The following is a 17766-nucleotide window of genomic DNA, read 5'->3' on the forward strand; positions in this document are numbered from 1 at the left end:
TATTTCGTTGTTTATAACACTTTAAAGTTTAAAAAGAAAATTAGTGAAATTAGTATTTAACTTTGGCTTTTCTATTAAACATAGTTTTCTTGATGTTTTGATATGATATTAGATTTGTTAAAAAAATCTAACATACCAATGTTATGGTCAATGATTTGATTTCTGAAAATACATCTTTGGTTCTGATTAAAATAAGGGCAATTCTAACTATATTTGTAGGCTTATGAATAGACATGTCAGTAATACCAATTAAAAGCGATATTTCATTGCTTCATTATTTATATTTAAATCCAATTTCAGTAAACCATAATCCCCAAAATATAGATGAGGTATGATTATTTCTTATAATTAATGTGTAATAATTAATTAAGAATATTTTATTTTCCGGAAATAAAAAAGCAGGACAGCATTTTTCTCGATTTTGTTCTTATGAAAAAGTATGAAACTCTCATTATTAAAAAAATTGCTTCTGTTATTAATCGAATTTATTTGAATTTATTTAATGCTTTTTTTTCCTTTTTACGTTTTTTTAAAAATATTTCTTACTTTTCAGGAAAAAAAGTATCTTGCATTTGTCTGAATCTGGAGTTTAATGTCTCTAAAGAACACCTCTGCTCTTTGATGCGAAGAAAGAAAATTTTACTTGCATTTGTGGCTATCCTGATATGTCTAACCTTATTTTTCAACAGCTTAATTCGTGAAGTAACTTTCTATTTTCCAATTTTATCTGTGCAACAAAATGTCTGTGATGTATCAAGTTTGCATTTGAGGATAAGCAATCATCATTTGACTACCATTGCGCCAAACAAATGTTGGCATGGAGATGCAGTCTATGGCAACTTTTGTGTTATTTCACCATATTCTCAAAGGTAATAATTAACTCTTGTCCTATAGTCAAGTAATTGCATATCATGTTTATCTGTTACGTACAGGGCGTAAAAAAATTAACGAAACACCCTGGATAGCGTTTACTGAACTGATCTATTATTCGGAGTTTCGTGTAATTAAACTCAATATGCTAATTAATTTGCCAGAACTGTGAAGGCTCAGGGGATATAGCGTTCGCCTTCCAATGAAGTAACCGGGCTCGAATCCCAACTATGGCTGACCAATTCGAATTCCGCTCCTAGCTCGCACCGACCACAGTGCTGACGTAAAATATCCTCAGTGGTAGACAGATCATGGGTTAGAGTTGGCATCGGGCTAACCGTTGGAGATTTTTGCAGTTTTCCTCTCCATGTAAGGCAAATGCGGGTGAGTTCCATCAAAAAATCCTCCACGAATGCAAATTTCCCTCAATACTTGATCCAGGAGTTCCCTTGTCTTCTCGATTAGGGAACGGAGGCAATGGAGTTGAACAGTGGTAGTCATAAACCCAAAATTGGGTCAACTGTTCAACGAAAATATAAAATTAATTAGTCACAAATGTGCTAATTAATTAGCGCAGATATTTTATGTTGGGAAATCAGATAGAAAAACTTACTCTCTCTGAATAAACATCCCTTTTTTCCAACGAATTTGGTTTTTTGGGGTAGCCGCAATCTGGGAAATATGGTCCTAATAGTTTGGTCAGCAGAGCTTGACTAAATTATGACTTTTTAAAAATAAGAGTTCTCGGAAACTACTAGATCAATTTCGTTCAAATATTAAATTTTGCCATATAAAACTACATTCTATAAAATGATAAAATTTGTATACTTAATAATCAAAAAATCTTTCGACTATAACTAATTTTTTTTGTATTTAATTGTTTTTTAATAAATTTTACAATTGTGTGCAAGATTTTTTTAATTATCTTCAAATTTATTCGAGATATGGCAAAATACACGAAGAATAAAATTAACATTAATTGGTCAAAATTTAGGATCGCTCTCCTGACCAAACAATCAATTTGGACCATATTTCCCAGATTGCAGTTACTCTCCAAAGGAGAAGTCTTGCTTATTCAGAGAAAACACGATTTTGTGTCTGATATCGTAACTTAAATTGTCATCTGAAATAACTAATTAGTATATTTAAGGTAACGCCTGCAAACTAATTAGAAAAAAAGGAAAATCCGATCATTAGACCAAAAAAAAATTTTTTCGCGCTGTAATGTAGTGATCGTATTAGCTAAATGAGACACATATTTTTTTAAAAAAAAAAACAGTTTATTGGAGCTATTAATACATTTTAATTTTTAATGAGCCTTACCTTCAATTTTAGAACTAAATTCACTCGTTTTGGCATTAACTCTACTAAATTTTCAGTTTCTGACATTTCATACTTATTCCTTACACCATACTCGAATCAGCAAATAACTGGAGCTATTTTTTGTTTTCACTTCCATTTTTACCTGTCTTTATTTGCAAATACTCATAAATTTGAGATTGAGATCTCAAGAATTTTTTAGCCACTCTAAAACATTCTTTTTAAAAAAAAGTTGTCATTCTTTTCTTTATTGTGGAAATTGTGAAAGGAGGATGAATCTAGTTGAAAAACTTCATATCTTGCAAGAAACTTCACTTCTGGTCTCATTCTTTCTGTCAATATTATGTTGTACTAATCTCTGTTCCACATTTTTATAAGTAGTCATTCATCATAATATATGAAAAGAACCTCCAAAAATAAATTTTTTTTTCCAAAAACTCGAAAATCTGAAATTTGACCCTCTATTTAATTAATAGGCTACCTACTGTTTATTTTGCTTAATTATTCGTATACAAAAAACTTTTGAAGAACATGCCACAAATAAACTAAATTTTAATAAATTTTGTACTTATATGATGTAGTTTACAATACTTGAAAAGAAAATATTGGTATCGCATTTTTAGTTAAAATAAGATTTTCAAAAATAAGTTTTTTTTTTTAAGAATTTTTGAGTTTATATAAAAACCTGCCGAGTTATCTAGGTAAAGTTTGAAGATGCTTTATATAAAGTTGTAACAAGTAATTGTAAGTACTAATTTGACGATGTTTCACTTAAAGTATTCAAAAAATACTACCTATATGCTCTTGTTAAACCGGCTTATAGCAGCACTAAGAATAACTTTTGATAATTAATTGTTATTTCGGGCATATTATTTCTATTACTTGCGAATAAAGCATAAAAGATGTTCCTAGCGAAAGACCAATGTAGTGCAAATAATCTGGTAATTGGTTATTTGACTTTCTTCGTTGCTATTCTCAACATCAAAAAGGAATGGTTACAGTTTAAAAATATCTTTATAATTTAAAAATATTTTTTTTTAAACTTAATTTTAACTTTTACGCTTAGTTCACTGTTTTTCTTGAATTCTAAATTTTAGAAATTTTTACCATATATTTTGTATCATGAGGTACAATGTGAAGGAAAAAAAACTGACCACTTTGAATAACTTTCGATCTAGTGAACAAATCTTCGTTTCAGGGCTTACTCTTAATGGTTGGAAGGGGTGACCTCAAATTTATAAATATATAGAGCAGGTGATATTTTAAGTTATCTTTCGAAATCAGACACAAAAACGTATTTTCTCTAAATTAACATGGATTTTTTGTTTTGACTCAGATCTCTGACTCCCAAAATATAGGGAGTAACAGCAATCTGGAAAACATGATCCCAATAGTTTCGACAAGAGAGAGGTCCAATGTTTGGATCCCTTAATGTCAATTTAACTTTTTACGTAATTCACCATAGCTTGAGAACTTTTAAAGAGAGTTGCACACAAACATAAAATTTGTTTATCCAATTTAATGCAAAAAATAACTTTATGTAAATATCTATTATATTTTATTCGTTAATAATTTTCGAAAAGTTTTTGATTGTATGGTATACAATTTTTTACATCATTTTGAAGAGCGTAATTTTGCATGGCAAACTAAATCGGTCGAATAGTTCCTAAGAAATCGAATTTTAAAAATTTCATTTCTTTAAAATCGATTTTTCAGGAACTATTCGACCAATTTTGCTCAAATTTTGTATTTTGCCTTGAAAAATCTCATTCTTTAAAATGATTTAATAAATTGCATACTTTGTAAATTTGAAACTGTTATTTAATAAAATGGAAAATAATATGTTTATTAAATGTTGTTTTTTGCTTTGGATTATCTTTCGATAAACTTATTTTAAAATTGTGAGCGAACATTTTTCAATTAATTTAAAAATTTCTTGAGATATGACGAAATACGTAAAAAGTAAACTTAACATTAAGTGGTCAAAGCTTTAGACCGCTTTCCTGACCAAACTATGAGGGCCACCATATTCCCAGATTGTGGCAACTATTTATATTTTGGGCGTAAAAATTCCTAATCCTTTGAAAATAAGACATATTTATTCAGAAAAAATAAGTTTTCGTGCTTAATTTCGTAACTTAAAATATGCTAAGCAGAAATTAATTGGCATATTTGAGGCCACCTTTCTAAAGTTAAAATTGAGTCCCAGAACGTGAAGATCTAATCATTAGATCAAAAGTTATTCAAGGTGGTCAATTTTTTGTGCACTGTACATTAGATCAAGTGTACCATATAAAAAAAATCAACTCATGAAAAACGAATGAAGATGCACTGTTTGCTTCGTTCTGCCTAGGAAACCAGATTAAGTATTTTCACCGAGTTTCAAAGCCAGTTACAAAGTTTAGAGATTTCCTGGTAAAATGATAAAGTTTTTCTACAGCATCTCAAACTGCTCCAGCTGAAATATTTCCACCGGTGTCTCTTAATTTTGTCCTCGAAATCTAAAATATACCCCGTTGTTGTTGCGAAGGATGCTTACTTCGAAAACATTGTTTTATAGGTTTATATTTCAGCACCATCTGTTGACGAAATTTGTAGCAAATTTTGAAACCTGTTGATAACAAAATCTCGTTTTTAAGCAGAACGCTGCATTTTCTCTAGTTTTGCTTCATTTTATTTTTCAAGCTCTCGTTCATTTGTGGAACACATTAAGTTCAGACACAACAATTTTCTAGGAAAAACAGTTTTTCCTTTGGTTTGTTTAAAAATCATTTCATTAATTCGGATCTCTATATTTACTAGATCCACAGAAGAAGACGCATCTGTAACATTAACAACACAAGGCACAGTTGAGTACCTCCATCATGTCGTAGTACTTTGCCGAAGATGGGCTGGACCCATATCTGTAGCTGTATTCACCCCACCAGACGATTATTCGGCAGCAAGACAAGTTGCCGACAGGCTCAGGGATTGTGATTTTTGTATTCGACGCTGGGTGTCGTGGCATTTCTTTCACTACAATGTCCCTATGCCTTCGTACATGGACACGGAAATCCCCAAGGACTGTAAATTTCTCACCCAAGACCAAAAGACAAAAAAGCGAAGGTAATAAGTTATAACATGTGACATTTTTACTTATGTATTTTGACCGACGTACTTTTAAATGACATGTTTGATTTCAGTTTTGACTCTTTTTTACTTTTAAGAAATTTCTCATGAGGGGTAAAAAACATTTTTAACTCAAATCTTTAGAAATAAAACTTCTTCAAAGTTCTTGAATGATTATGAAATTTTTATCTGAATTTTTTTTTTATTTATATAAATATAAATCTTTTGGAAGAGGAAAATTAAATGAACTGATTCTTTATTTTGGTAAAAGGTCTGATACCTTATTTTGTGATTAAAACTGCACTTTATATTTTTTAAAAAAAGTGTTTTTTAAAAGTAACGAGTTACCATTTAATTTAAAAATGACATTTCCTATTAATGTAAAGGCGTTTGTCAATGCAAACATTTATTTGCTTTGTTTCTTGAGTATTTTTAGAAAAGAAAAAATCTGCATTTGGTAAAAAATTTAAATGTAAGAGAGAATCTGATTTTTCAGAATCACTTGAGGAAATTAAAAGTAAAATGAGATTACTTTAAACTAATCACTTCAGTACAACATAATTTTTCTAATTTCCTTTTGCAATTGATTTTAGCGTAATCCTTCTGGCTTTTAAATTTTAAAAAAATATGCATAATTTCAAAATATTGACACAAAATATTCATACATTCAAAATATAGACCTAAAATATTCATAAATTCAAAATAGGCATAAAATATACATAAATTTCACTAAATATCGCATGCATTATATTATGTATAATTTACATGAAATATAAGTACAAAAGCGTTTAATGCCTGCACTCTCAGAAATAAAACTCGATGCAGCACTTCTTGAGCTGTATTTCAATAGTTTTGAGAATCATTTCGTCGCGAAATCACGAAATTTGTGACAAAGCGCGAACTCTGAAGTATATAACGAAAATATTTCCTCAACTCAGAACCACATCGCAGAGCATTGTGGTCGATTGTTAACTAGAGTGAAGACTAGACGATCGAAACCAGAAAGGAGAAATAAACCGACCGGCTGTATTGTGATCATTGTGGGCCTCATACCAGGAAGATCTCTGGTTCAAAACCCACTTCGGTCATGGATGTAATTTATCTCTGTTTCACCTATCCTAACAGGGTTTTTGGAGCAACGTTGATCCGCTTATGTGATGCCCACAAAAAAGTGATCAACATTGTCGCTCGTTAGATAGAATGAGACTCCACGAATCCGTAAAGATATTATTTATTTTTGAAAAAAAAATGATTAAATATTTTTTGATGAAATTCGCTTTTTCGAAGAAGGGATGATTGTCATTTCGTCACTTTGACGAAACGTTTGCTCGGTGCATATACCAGGAAATATTTTGTAAAAAACTATGAAAGTTTAGTGAAATTAGAGTTCACTATTTCACAGTGTATGACGTAGTTCTTTTTCTTGGTAAACTTTCCTTGGAGTTAATACTCTTCCGGGCGATTTTCTTTTTTAAATGCTCCTGCGATGTACTCCAATAATCTCCAGGATATCTTATGCTTAGTCAGCATCATTTTGATAAGATTACCTGAAACAGGCAATGACATTTAAATTTTGTGCAGTGCAGCAAAAAATGTATTAAATTTAACATTCAATCCAATCCAGGAAATTAAAAAGAAAACGAGAAATGTTGAAATACAGTGCAAGTATTGTTTAGTTATCACAAGATTAGCTCAGCTCTCACTGAAAGTTAATCTCGTGAATGACAAGCGTAATAATATTTGCGGCTTGCTATATGTTTACAGAGTACAATGCGCAAAAGAAAAACCACCCAGAATAACTTTGGATCTAATGATGAGATCTTCACGTTCTATTAATCTTAATGATTCATATACCTTTCTTTACGATTTTGGGTTTCTGACCTCCTATACTCTAGTGGTCAAAAAGCCGAATCCATGAAAAAAGGGCATATTTTTTCTAAGAAACTACTTTAATGTCTTATTTTGTAACTTAAAATAACATCTGCTCTGCACTAATTAACATATTTGAGGACTATCCATTAAGCCAGTAAGAATGAGTCTTAGAACTGGAAGTTCTTATTATTAGATCAAAAGTTATTCTGGGTAGTTCGTTTTTTTTCTGTACTGTACATCATTTTTATCACTTATTTCTTGAGCACCTATAAAGTGAATCTCTTAAACCATAGGGATTACAATTTAGTAGTTAATAAATTAAACTTGTGCATTCAAAAGTACATTTTACTTTGATGCATTGAAATGGAGATATAAAAATTTTTATAAAAAGAACAGGTGTGCTATTATTTCAAGTAAACATGTTTTATTTGTTATTTCTTCAGAAACATTTTATTTGTTTTATGTAAATTGAAAGATATTTCTATGGAGATATTCTAAATGAAATGAAATTCATGTTATATATAGAGAGAGAAACAAATCTTATTGTTACAAATCCTTTATAATTTATTCAGAAAACAATGCTTTTGAAAAATAATTAGTTTTAAACTCCATATTCTATTGCTTAAAATGTCTTTTTAAAAAAATTATAAATCTGGCAGCGGTAGATTTTTTAAAAATAAAATCTTACTTATTTAAGTTAGCGTTTATTTTTCTCGTTGGAACTGCTAAAAAAAGTTGCATACCTGTCAACTTTTCCTAGTTTCAAAAACTGATCTTCTGAAGTTGTAACAATATATATAAATTGAAAATTCAATTATCGGTAAACATAATTATGTTTTGTGAGAGCATCGACGTGTTATCACTCATTTATATGTATTTTTAATTTTCTCATTTGTAGTCGCACCTAAAATTTTTACTTTAATTTATAAAACCAACAAGGAAAGAAAGAAAACTATCACTTTAAATATAAAAATAAAATCTTCCAGAAAATGAATTGGCGGCTATGAAGTTCTAGAAAATAATTACGACTTGCAAAAAAAAAAAAAACTCTCAAGATTTTGAAAGAAAATTTAATGATCTGTTTTTGTAATAAATAACCTTAAATTGGGCTTTTAATAGTAGTTTTATCAATTTTTTATTTGCTTTGGGTGTACAGTGCTCCAAAAAAAATTTATCCCCCTGAATAACCTTTGATCTAATCAATCTTTGATCAGATCTTCACGCTTGAGGATTCAATCTTAATAGTATGAGGGGGTTACCTCTTCTTCGACTTCAAATATGCTAATAATAAGAGTTCAAAATGTACGGACGATATTTTAAGTTACGAAATCTGACACGAAAATGTATTTTCTCTGAATAAACAAACGTTCTTCTACGACGTATTCAGATTTTTGACCCTCAAAATGTAGGGTGTAGCCTCAATCTGGGAAATATGGTCTCCACAGTTTGGTCAGAAGAGCTATCCAAAGTTGGCTCTCCTTAATGTTAATTTTACTTTTAGCATGTTTTAACATGTATCGAACTTTTTAAGCGAATTGAAATTTTTTGTACGAAATTATAAAATTATTAAGTTTATCCAAAGATAAATCCGTGCAAAAAATAAACTATGCTAAATACAAAATTTGAGTGAAATCGGTTGAATAGTTCATGAGAAATCTAATTTCAAAGAAGTCGTACATCAAACATCGCTCAGATTTTGTATTTTGCCATGTAAAATCACATAGTTTAAAATGACGTAAAAATTTACATGCCTCACCTTTCAGAATTTTATCGACTGTTATGTAACAAAATAATAAAAATTTGCTAAAATTTATATTTCGCATAACATTTGGACAAAAACATTTTATAATAATGCAGAAAAAAATTTTCAATTCGCTTAAAAAGTTCTCGATTTATGACGAAATACGTAAAAAATAAAATTATCATTAATGGATCCAAACTTTGGATCGCTCTCCTGACCAAACTATGGGAACTGTATTTCCCTGATTTCGGCTACCCCTATATTTTACGGGGCAGTAATCCAAATCAATTGAGAAAAAGGTTTGCTTATTCAGACCAAGTACGCTTTACTGTCTGATTCTGTAACTTAAAATATCGTTGGCACTGATTAACTAGCCTATTTGAGATCACCCCCATGAACCTTTAAGATTAAGTCTTAGAACGTGAAGAGAAACAGAGATTAGATCAAAAGTTATTCAAGGTTGTCTTTTTTTGGTGCAGTGTGTATTTAGTAAGTGCTTAATATTGAAAAAGTAAATATTTATTGTTTTTCTTCCTATTGCACTTTTTTAGGTCTGACGGTATCTATCCAATCAATGTTGGACGAAATTTAGCGAGGGCAAAAACCAATACACCGTATGTGTTTCCAATAGATATAGAACTCTATCCAAGTGCTGGTATTTTGCCTAAATTTGAAAGAATGCTCCACAGTATTAATCTTTCAGAGGGTTTGCATGTTTGGGTATTACCAGTTTTTGAAGTTTTTTCAAAATACAGAGCTCCAATAACGAAAGGTGAACTGAAAACTATGTTTGCAAAAAAGCAAGCTATTTCCTTTCATCAGTATAGATGTAATATCTGCCATAAAATACCCAACCTTACACAATGGATAAACAATGAGGTAAGATATATTTATTCCCATTAGAGGATTAGATTATTCTAGCGATAGATAAAATAAGCATATTTTGATATTTTTTTGAAAGGTTTCATAATAGTAACGGTACAGCATTTTTAAATTTCATGTACCTTTAAAAAATATAACTGCACGGTTTTTGTGTTTCACTCAATTTATGCAATTCCTTGCTGATTCTTTTGACATCTAAACCAAGAATTCTTGATTCAGGCATAAAAATTATTCTGTTCCCTTTTGGCTGAGACAGTTAGCGACTATGAAACTTGTGCAAAATTTTTATTTTTCTCAAGTTTAAAATCAGTTTAAAGGGGCATCGAAAGTTCACCATACACATCTTTATTTTTAGATAATTCTCATTAGTAATGAACCGGTTTTTTGCACTGAAATATACTTTGCGGTTCAGTTAGCACAGGTATATATACATACTAAATGTCAAAATATAAGAAAGCCTTATTTCATGGAATTTTAAATAATCTTCATTCCAAATGCCAACTATAAATATTTATATCAAAGCTTATAGTTAGTGAGCAAGTACACAAAATAAATACAATTTCCGTGATTCACTCTTGGAACAAAAAGTATCGCTTCATTTAATTCGATACGTTCTTAAGACAGCAGATTATTTTTGAACCCCTCTCCCCATCCAAAAGAAGTTTAAAGAAAAAGTTGTTTGCGAAAAAATAAAGAAAATAATAATAGTTTTACATAAAGAAGATATTCTTGTAAAAAAATTTTCAATCCTGTTTCAACCCCCTATCTCCAACCCTGTTTGATCCTCAAGAGAAACTCTCTTTTAAGAATTTAGTACAGTTGAATGTTACTTGATTTAAAACTTTATTCTCTTGAAAAACTTACAAAAATAGTTAATCTTAATGTCCGTTATCAAGAAGACGAGAAATCATCAATAGCTGCCCATTTTTTAAATCTTTGGCATAAATTCCACTTCGACAATGCCAAAATTGCTTCGTCTCAGTCACATTAGCTCGTCTTGATTACCTGGAATCTTTTTTTATTTATTTGAAGGCTGATTCCCTCGTTAACGATAGTTCTTGTTAGTTCCTCACAAGCTCTCCATAGTGCATGGAAAATGCATTTTACTCTGATTTACCTCTCGTTGTCACTAGGGGTTTTTTTGTTCTGTTTTTCATATTTTTTTATCTCTACTTTGTTGGCAATTTGACATTTATATTTCAAATCACTTTTATTTCTTCTCATTTAAGTCTAGTAAAGCTTGAAAATTAGCCCCAATTGCATTTTCATTTTTTTTTCTTATTGCTTTCATTTTGCATGATTTTGAAAGGAAGTTTTTAATCGGGTAATATCAGTTTTTCGGGATTATTTATTCATTAGTTGAATGCTGTTAAATCTTAACTAATTTTCGTTTTTCAACGACAGTTAATCTAAACAGTTATTTAATTTTTCGTTCACTTATTTTAAGGAATCTTACCAGTCTGAAGTTACGGAATCTTTGGAGGCTTTGAAAGTATGGACAACGGTTAAACGTAGCAAGAAATACCAACTCCATGTTTGGGAGCCGTTCTTCATTGGAACTCGAGATGATCCCGAATTCGATATACGCTTGTCCTGGGAGGGGAGACAGAACAAAATGCAAGTTGTAAGTATCTTTCATTCTAATAGATCATGTCTGATCTCAGGCAATTAACAAAACAAACTAAATTCAAGTGCATTACATTTTGTGTAACTGGCTTAAATCTATAAGTATCATCCCACATATAAGTTTGTAACGTATTTTTGTTTTAATTATTTAAAAGAAAATAACAAAAGTAATATGAAAAGTTACTCAGTAAGGATCTCAATCCGAAGTATAATTTAGTTTAGGATTTTAATACATAATGGTTATGAAATACAGCATGAAACACCAGTATTTTTTTCTGCGTTGAAGATTAAATCTTTCAAACACGGCTCACTTCAAGGCAATAATTTTTTTTCAAATTTTCACTTATTTGCAGTTATTTAGATCTGTGAGAAGCAGTTATTCATCGTAGAAATTACTTTAATTTACAAAATCAATTATTGATAAATTTTAGAATTTGATTGAAAAAATAACTTTCTGAAATTTTTATTTTTAATTTTTGCTCAAATAAAATTCCCATAATCAAACAGATTTTTTTAATAACTATTAGACTGTTTCTTATAGTTAAAAAGTACTAAAATATATTTTCGATTGTAAATAGAACGTCTAAAAAACTTTAATAAAATTGACAACGGTACTTCAAAGAGGTTTGCGTTTCTTTACATTGATGACATAGATTTAAAAACAAATAAGATCTTATCAGATTAGGTAATAAGTATACGCCTACACTTTTACTTGAAATAATAAGGTATATCATAATTGAGATATATAGGGTATTATTACTTAATTTTTATGATTAATTATTTTACTCATATATTCCGGTGTTATAGATTTCCTTTTAATCTGATCTCATTAGATTAGATGAAAACAAAAAGCCAATTCCTTGCCTTGATTAATATGACATATGATCACTGAAACACGTTCTTGATTATCACAGCGTAAGCCTTAATGCCCTTTTGATCTTCAATCCGTTAAATGACAAAAGAATAATGCTGATACGCTTCATTAGCTATCATTCAAGTAGTATTTACTTATTTACAATGGTAAATAATTTTCTCGTTTGAAACCCAGAGCAATTGCATACTATACTGCGATCTATAGCAATTTGTCGCAGCATAACTGCACCCGGCTGCAGCCTCAATAAATAGTAACGTCGTTCCATTTCATTTAACTTTTAATCTTTTGTTTAATGTTTAATCTTTTGTATACTACTGCATACATTATATTCACCTGCATTTGCTAACATTACTTCATTTAACTTGTTGCATTACATGTTTCAGAAATAATATTAAATGTTTAGTTTATATTTTCTTTAAAACCATTTTACTTTACATATATATTTACATAAGCAAAAATTATTAAATCAGAAAATAAATCAAAATTAGAAAATAAATAAATCAAAGATAATTAAAATTAGAAAAATAAAACTTATTTTTTTAAGCTTTCCTTACAGTTTAAACCCGTTAATTTTTTAATTTCGTTTCACAATTCTTGACTGTCATTAATAAGAGAATTGAATAACATTTAGAGTCTTAACTCCATTAAAAAAATAGATAATAATCTGCAATTTGTACTTAGAATATATACATTAAGGTGATATTTTTGTTGTGTAAACATTTACGCGCATTATTTCTTTTTGAATGTGTCAAGATTTTAGAAACAATATCAAATATGAAATATTTTTTACTCTTTTTTCTTTAAAGCAACTTAAGCCCTTTTTTCAAATCACTTTTTTTAAAACATCGGGCCAAAATATAGTAAAATTATAAAATTTAATTTTAAATTTTATTGGAGTGACCGGGAATTACTTTATATCTTGGGGTTAGGTTAGGAAGTAATTGTGGGGGGGGGGGGGCGTTTCTATATGCAATATCCTTCTGTATATTATTGGAAGCGATTTCTATATATTTTTAGTCATTGTAACATATGCATGCAATTAGTCACTATAACATGCATGCATAGTATGAGACGTGTTCAGTTTTTCGACGTAAGTTAGCCGTTTTTTGAATTGCTATATTCCCTGTGTAATTGCATTGAAAAAATTTCGTGTTTGATGCATCGACTGATTGCACGTTTGATGCTTTGTCTGTTAGCGCGTTTGATGCTTTGTCTGTTAGCGCGTTTGATGCTTTGTCTGTTAGCGAGTTTGATACTTTGTCTGTTAGCGCTTTTGATGGTTTGGCTGTTTGCGCTTTGGATGCTTTGTCTGTTTGCGCTTTTGATACTGTGGGCTTAACTCACAAAGCAGAGTACGCTAAAGAAGATGATAACACACGTAAACTGGAGAACACATTTATTAATACTTTAAATGTTTAACTTAAATCTAAAAATCGTAATGTTGAACAAATATATAAAGAATCATCATCCATGATCTTAATCCTATGACGGATATCAGGCCATTGGCCAAAGACTCAAATGAAGGGCGGACTGTTCATCCATCATGAAAAGAATTGTTCGTTCTTTTATAGAACACGATGTCTTACGTCACATTGATTATTACTTGACTTCCCTTCACTTCCATCCCGGAGACGAATCTGCAAAAGACTAAAACAATAAAGTTTATAACTGGAAATTACTTATTTCCACAACTTTGTCTGTTTGCGCTTTTGATGCTTTGCCTGTTTGCGCTTTTGATGCTTTGCCTGTTTGCGCTTTTGATGCTTTGTCTGTTTGCGCTTTTGATGCTTTGGCTGTTTGCGCTTTTGATGCTTTGTCTGTTTGCGCTTTTGATGCCTTGGCTGTTTGCGCTTTTGATGCTTTGTCTGTTTGCGCTTTTGATGCTTTGTCTGTTTGCGCTTTTGATGCTTTGTCTGTTTGCGCTTTTGATGCTTTGTCTGTTTGCGCTTTTGATGCCTTGGCTGTTTGCGCTTTTGATGCTTTGTCTGTTTGCGCTTTTGATGCTTTGTCTGTTTGCGCTTTTGATGCTTTGTCTGTTTGCGCTTTTGATGCTTTGTCTGTTTGCGCGTTTGATGCCTTGGCTGTTTGAGCGGTAACAGCAAAACCCAGTCAACAATGCATACATTTACATACTGTGGACTGAAAACTAGAATTCTTAAATTTATTTTTTTCAGGCCTTTGAAATGTGCCTCATGGACTACAAATTTCACATAATAGAAAATGCGTTTTTAGTTCACTCACCGGGAATCAGCATCTACAATGCATCTGAGGAAAAATTCAGAGACAAGTATAGTGTTCAAAATAACAAATTAATTTCAACAATAAGGAAGGATTTAATCAAGAAATATGGTCCAAATAAAGATTGCTGAGTTATATGTGTTATTTAATAAGGTATTAGTGTTAATTGTCTGAGATACTTGTTTTGTACTTCTGATATGTTGTAACATGAAACTGTCTCTAAAGGTGGCAAATTATTTAAAGATTCATAAGCAACCATTTAGTGTTCTATTTGTACTATTATTATTTAGTAAAAAATCTTTTTTTCTTTGCTTAACTTATAAAGAGTAAATATCAGCATTTAAATATAATTTGAACCAAGATTATGTGACATATCCAACAACTCTTAAACTTAATGAATTGTTAATAAATAAAAAAAAGGCTAATCTAAAATAACAGTTCTGTTAGTAATTTCTAAGTTTAATTGGTCCATTCAATATGTAATAACTAAGAAATGTCACATACTTGCAACTTCGCAGAATAGTTTTAGGAAATATTGACGAAACGAGACTCATTGAAGCAATTACGTCACTCATTTAACAGCTTGGTTTTCATTACGAATGGACGACGTAAGAAATTTTATATCGTGATATATTTGTTGAACATCGTGATGTATCATATATTTTCCTTTGAATCAAAACTACACAATCAGTATAAAATAAACAAAAGAAATAAACCTTTGACAATAGAAAATGGTAGTTATAAAAAAAATGCTTTCATAGCATCAGTAACATCGTTTAAATTTTAATTTAAAAAAAAATAAAGATGCATTGACTTAGGAAGGAATTCTCAAAATAACAATAAGCTCAAGCTTTGCTTTAACTTTTTTAATTAAAAACTACTTGAGATTTATTGGTCAAAAAATACAAAGTTCTATCAAAGTATTTTTCTTACATGTATTGTAAATTGAAATTTTTAAAAAATAAAGAAATATGAGTAAAAAGTAAAAAAAAATGTAATTATGCACTTAAGTGAAAGTTTTAAATGATTTGGGGACAAAAAAGCAACTCTAGACATTTTTTATTTATTTATTAGAAATAATGAAGTTGAATTGACTAATCTACACGTAATAAGCGTAAAAATAAATGTAGGCTTTGTTTCATTTATTTATTATTTTTTTAAGAAACAAAATTGACTTAAAATTTAGTTTAAGAATAATACTGAATTGCTGTCAAAATATTTAACTAACATGCGTTGAAAGAAAGTTTTAAAAAATAAAAAATAATAAAATTGACGGTACTATTTTTAAAATACTTTTACGATACTTTTAAAACATTAAAACATCGCTCATATTTTTATTTAATAAAAAAAATGTCATTTAAACTGATAGCCAAGCTCTTAAAAAAATAACGCTTTGTTTCATTTTTTTCGAGAAAAAAAATCAAAAAATCTGTAGAATTAAAATTAATGATAAATTCTTTTGAAAAAAATTTTAACCTGCATGCATTGAAAAATTTAGGAAAAAATATTACGAAATTTTTTTTTGAAAATTAACGAAATGCACTTAAATAAAGATACATCAAATGATTTTTTAATTAAAACCCTGCAAGTCTTACTAAAAATAATCTTCAAGAAACGTTGATAAATCTTGATTTTAAAAAAAAATGCTACGAAATAATACTCAGAGATGGCAAAGTAATAGCACTATTGAAAATAATTTTCAAAAACTATGTAAAATATTTGAAAATAAATAAAGATGCAAAAAGAAATAAAATACCTTGCGTTCTACATTCTGATGTTGATCCGTGCATGAAACAAAGACTTCGCTGTAGGCCATTCAAAATTACGAAACGAACATCGTCTTAGTAACTAAACGAAATCGAAGTCGTCTTAGTTAGAGAGCTAACAGCGGTAGAGTGAGCAAGGATCCTCGTATGCTTAATCTTTACATCGCGAGGGCCTTCTTATATCAGCGGCTTAAGTCAGAATTCATATGCATCGCGAAAAGCACTATATCGGCGTAACGATGTATACGTTAAATCGATATTTGCAATTTATAGCTAGATGGCCAGCCCTAGTCATCATAGGTAAATCATTAAATGCCAAATTATTTCCAACAAGTTACATGCCATTGACATGTATAACATATTATAACATTTTATGATACAAGTAGATACTTTTATTAAGACCTCAAATTATTCAACCATGGTGTAATAATTTAATAATAAGTATGTCATTTATAATATATAAGATGAAAGTCTCTCGATTTTATAAAATTACTAAAAATGCATTGTCAGTAATTATAATTAACTGCATTTTCTAAACATATTAATTACTGCTTTTATTATTAAAAGGCAAGTAAGTTCTATACTTTATAGAAAGATTTTGTATAGATTATATTTATTAATTTTTAAATTCAACAAGTTTACTATTTAAGAAGATTGCTATTTTGTTAAATTTTTATTTGACACTCATTATGACGTCTCATTTACTATATGTATTTACATTAGTTAATAAATTGTTACAATTTTGTTTATTTATATTTTCTATATTAAGTAAAATCGTTATGTACTTACTGGAAATCTTTTTTCCTTCATTTTTATTGTAGGTTTGTTTAAATATTTATTTCAAGGCAATTTTTACTTTATAATTATAGCCCTGGTCAAATATTTACTTTAATTAAAGTTTGAAAAATATCACGGAAGTTAAGCAATAAAGTTGTTCAATCTAATACATTCTTGTTTCCGAATATCGATACAAATTAAAGATAAGGTAAAAAGACGGCGATCCACAAAAAAGATAGGTTCCACTATTCAATCAAACTAAATTTCGAATTTAAAATAAATAAGAAAACTCTCAATTATGGTTCATGTTCGGACACCAAAGAGTTTTCAATCGAAACTATTCTTGTTTCTTAATTTCATTACAAATTGAAGATAAGACCAAGTACCTTTTTGAGGACCACCGTATTTGTTTTCGTCAGCTATAAAGTATCGCGATGAAATCTAGGGTATTACGTAAACATCCCATTAAATGTGAGTAAACATTTAATATTGCTATTCTACAATATCTAAAAAAGTTGGTTAATATCGTAAAAGATGATATATAAATTTCATTTATTTATAAAGTGATGAATGTTATTAACAGTTAATTGTAGCAAGACTCATCTTAATCACAATTACAACTAACTTAGAAGTTTTTGAGGAGGAAAAATTTTTTTTTCTCGCTCAAGCAATGCCATCTAATGAAAGGTTTT

The 17766-nt window shown here is 29.6% G+C and overlaps 1 protein-coding gene across 7 annotated transcripts in view; it reads left to right on the plus strand.

Annotated features, from left to right (window-relative positions):
* Positions 1-15524, plus strand: part of LOC107453325 (beta-1,4-glucuronyltransferase 1) — a 47442-nt gene extending 31918 nt beyond the window's left edge. For all 7 annotated transcript variants that reach the window (XM_087157299.1, XM_071177509.2, XM_043042677.3 and 4 more), the window contains exons 2-6: positions 554-869; positions 4993-5295; positions 9463-9790; positions 11241-11417; positions 14468-15524. In XM_087157299.1, the coding sequence (XP_087013425.1) occupies positions 622-869; positions 4993-5295; positions 9463-9790; positions 11241-11417; positions 14468-14662 (1251 nt within the window). In that variant the 5' untranslated portion in view covers positions 554-621 and the 3' untranslated portion in view covers positions 14663-15524. The remainder of the gene's footprint in view (positions 1-553; positions 870-4992; positions 5296-9462; positions 9791-11240; positions 11418-14467) is intronic.
* The last annotated feature ends 2242 nt before the right edge of the window (positions 15525-17766 follow it).

This window comes from Parasteatoda tepidariorum, chromosome 2 (genome assembly GCF_982258835.1).
Source record: "Parasteatoda tepidariorum strain Cologne lab strain chromosome 2, Ptep-v5.0, whole genome shotgun sequence".
Taxonomy (NCBI): domain Eukaryota; kingdom Metazoa; phylum Arthropoda; class Arachnida; order Araneae; family Theridiidae; genus Parasteatoda; species Parasteatoda tepidariorum.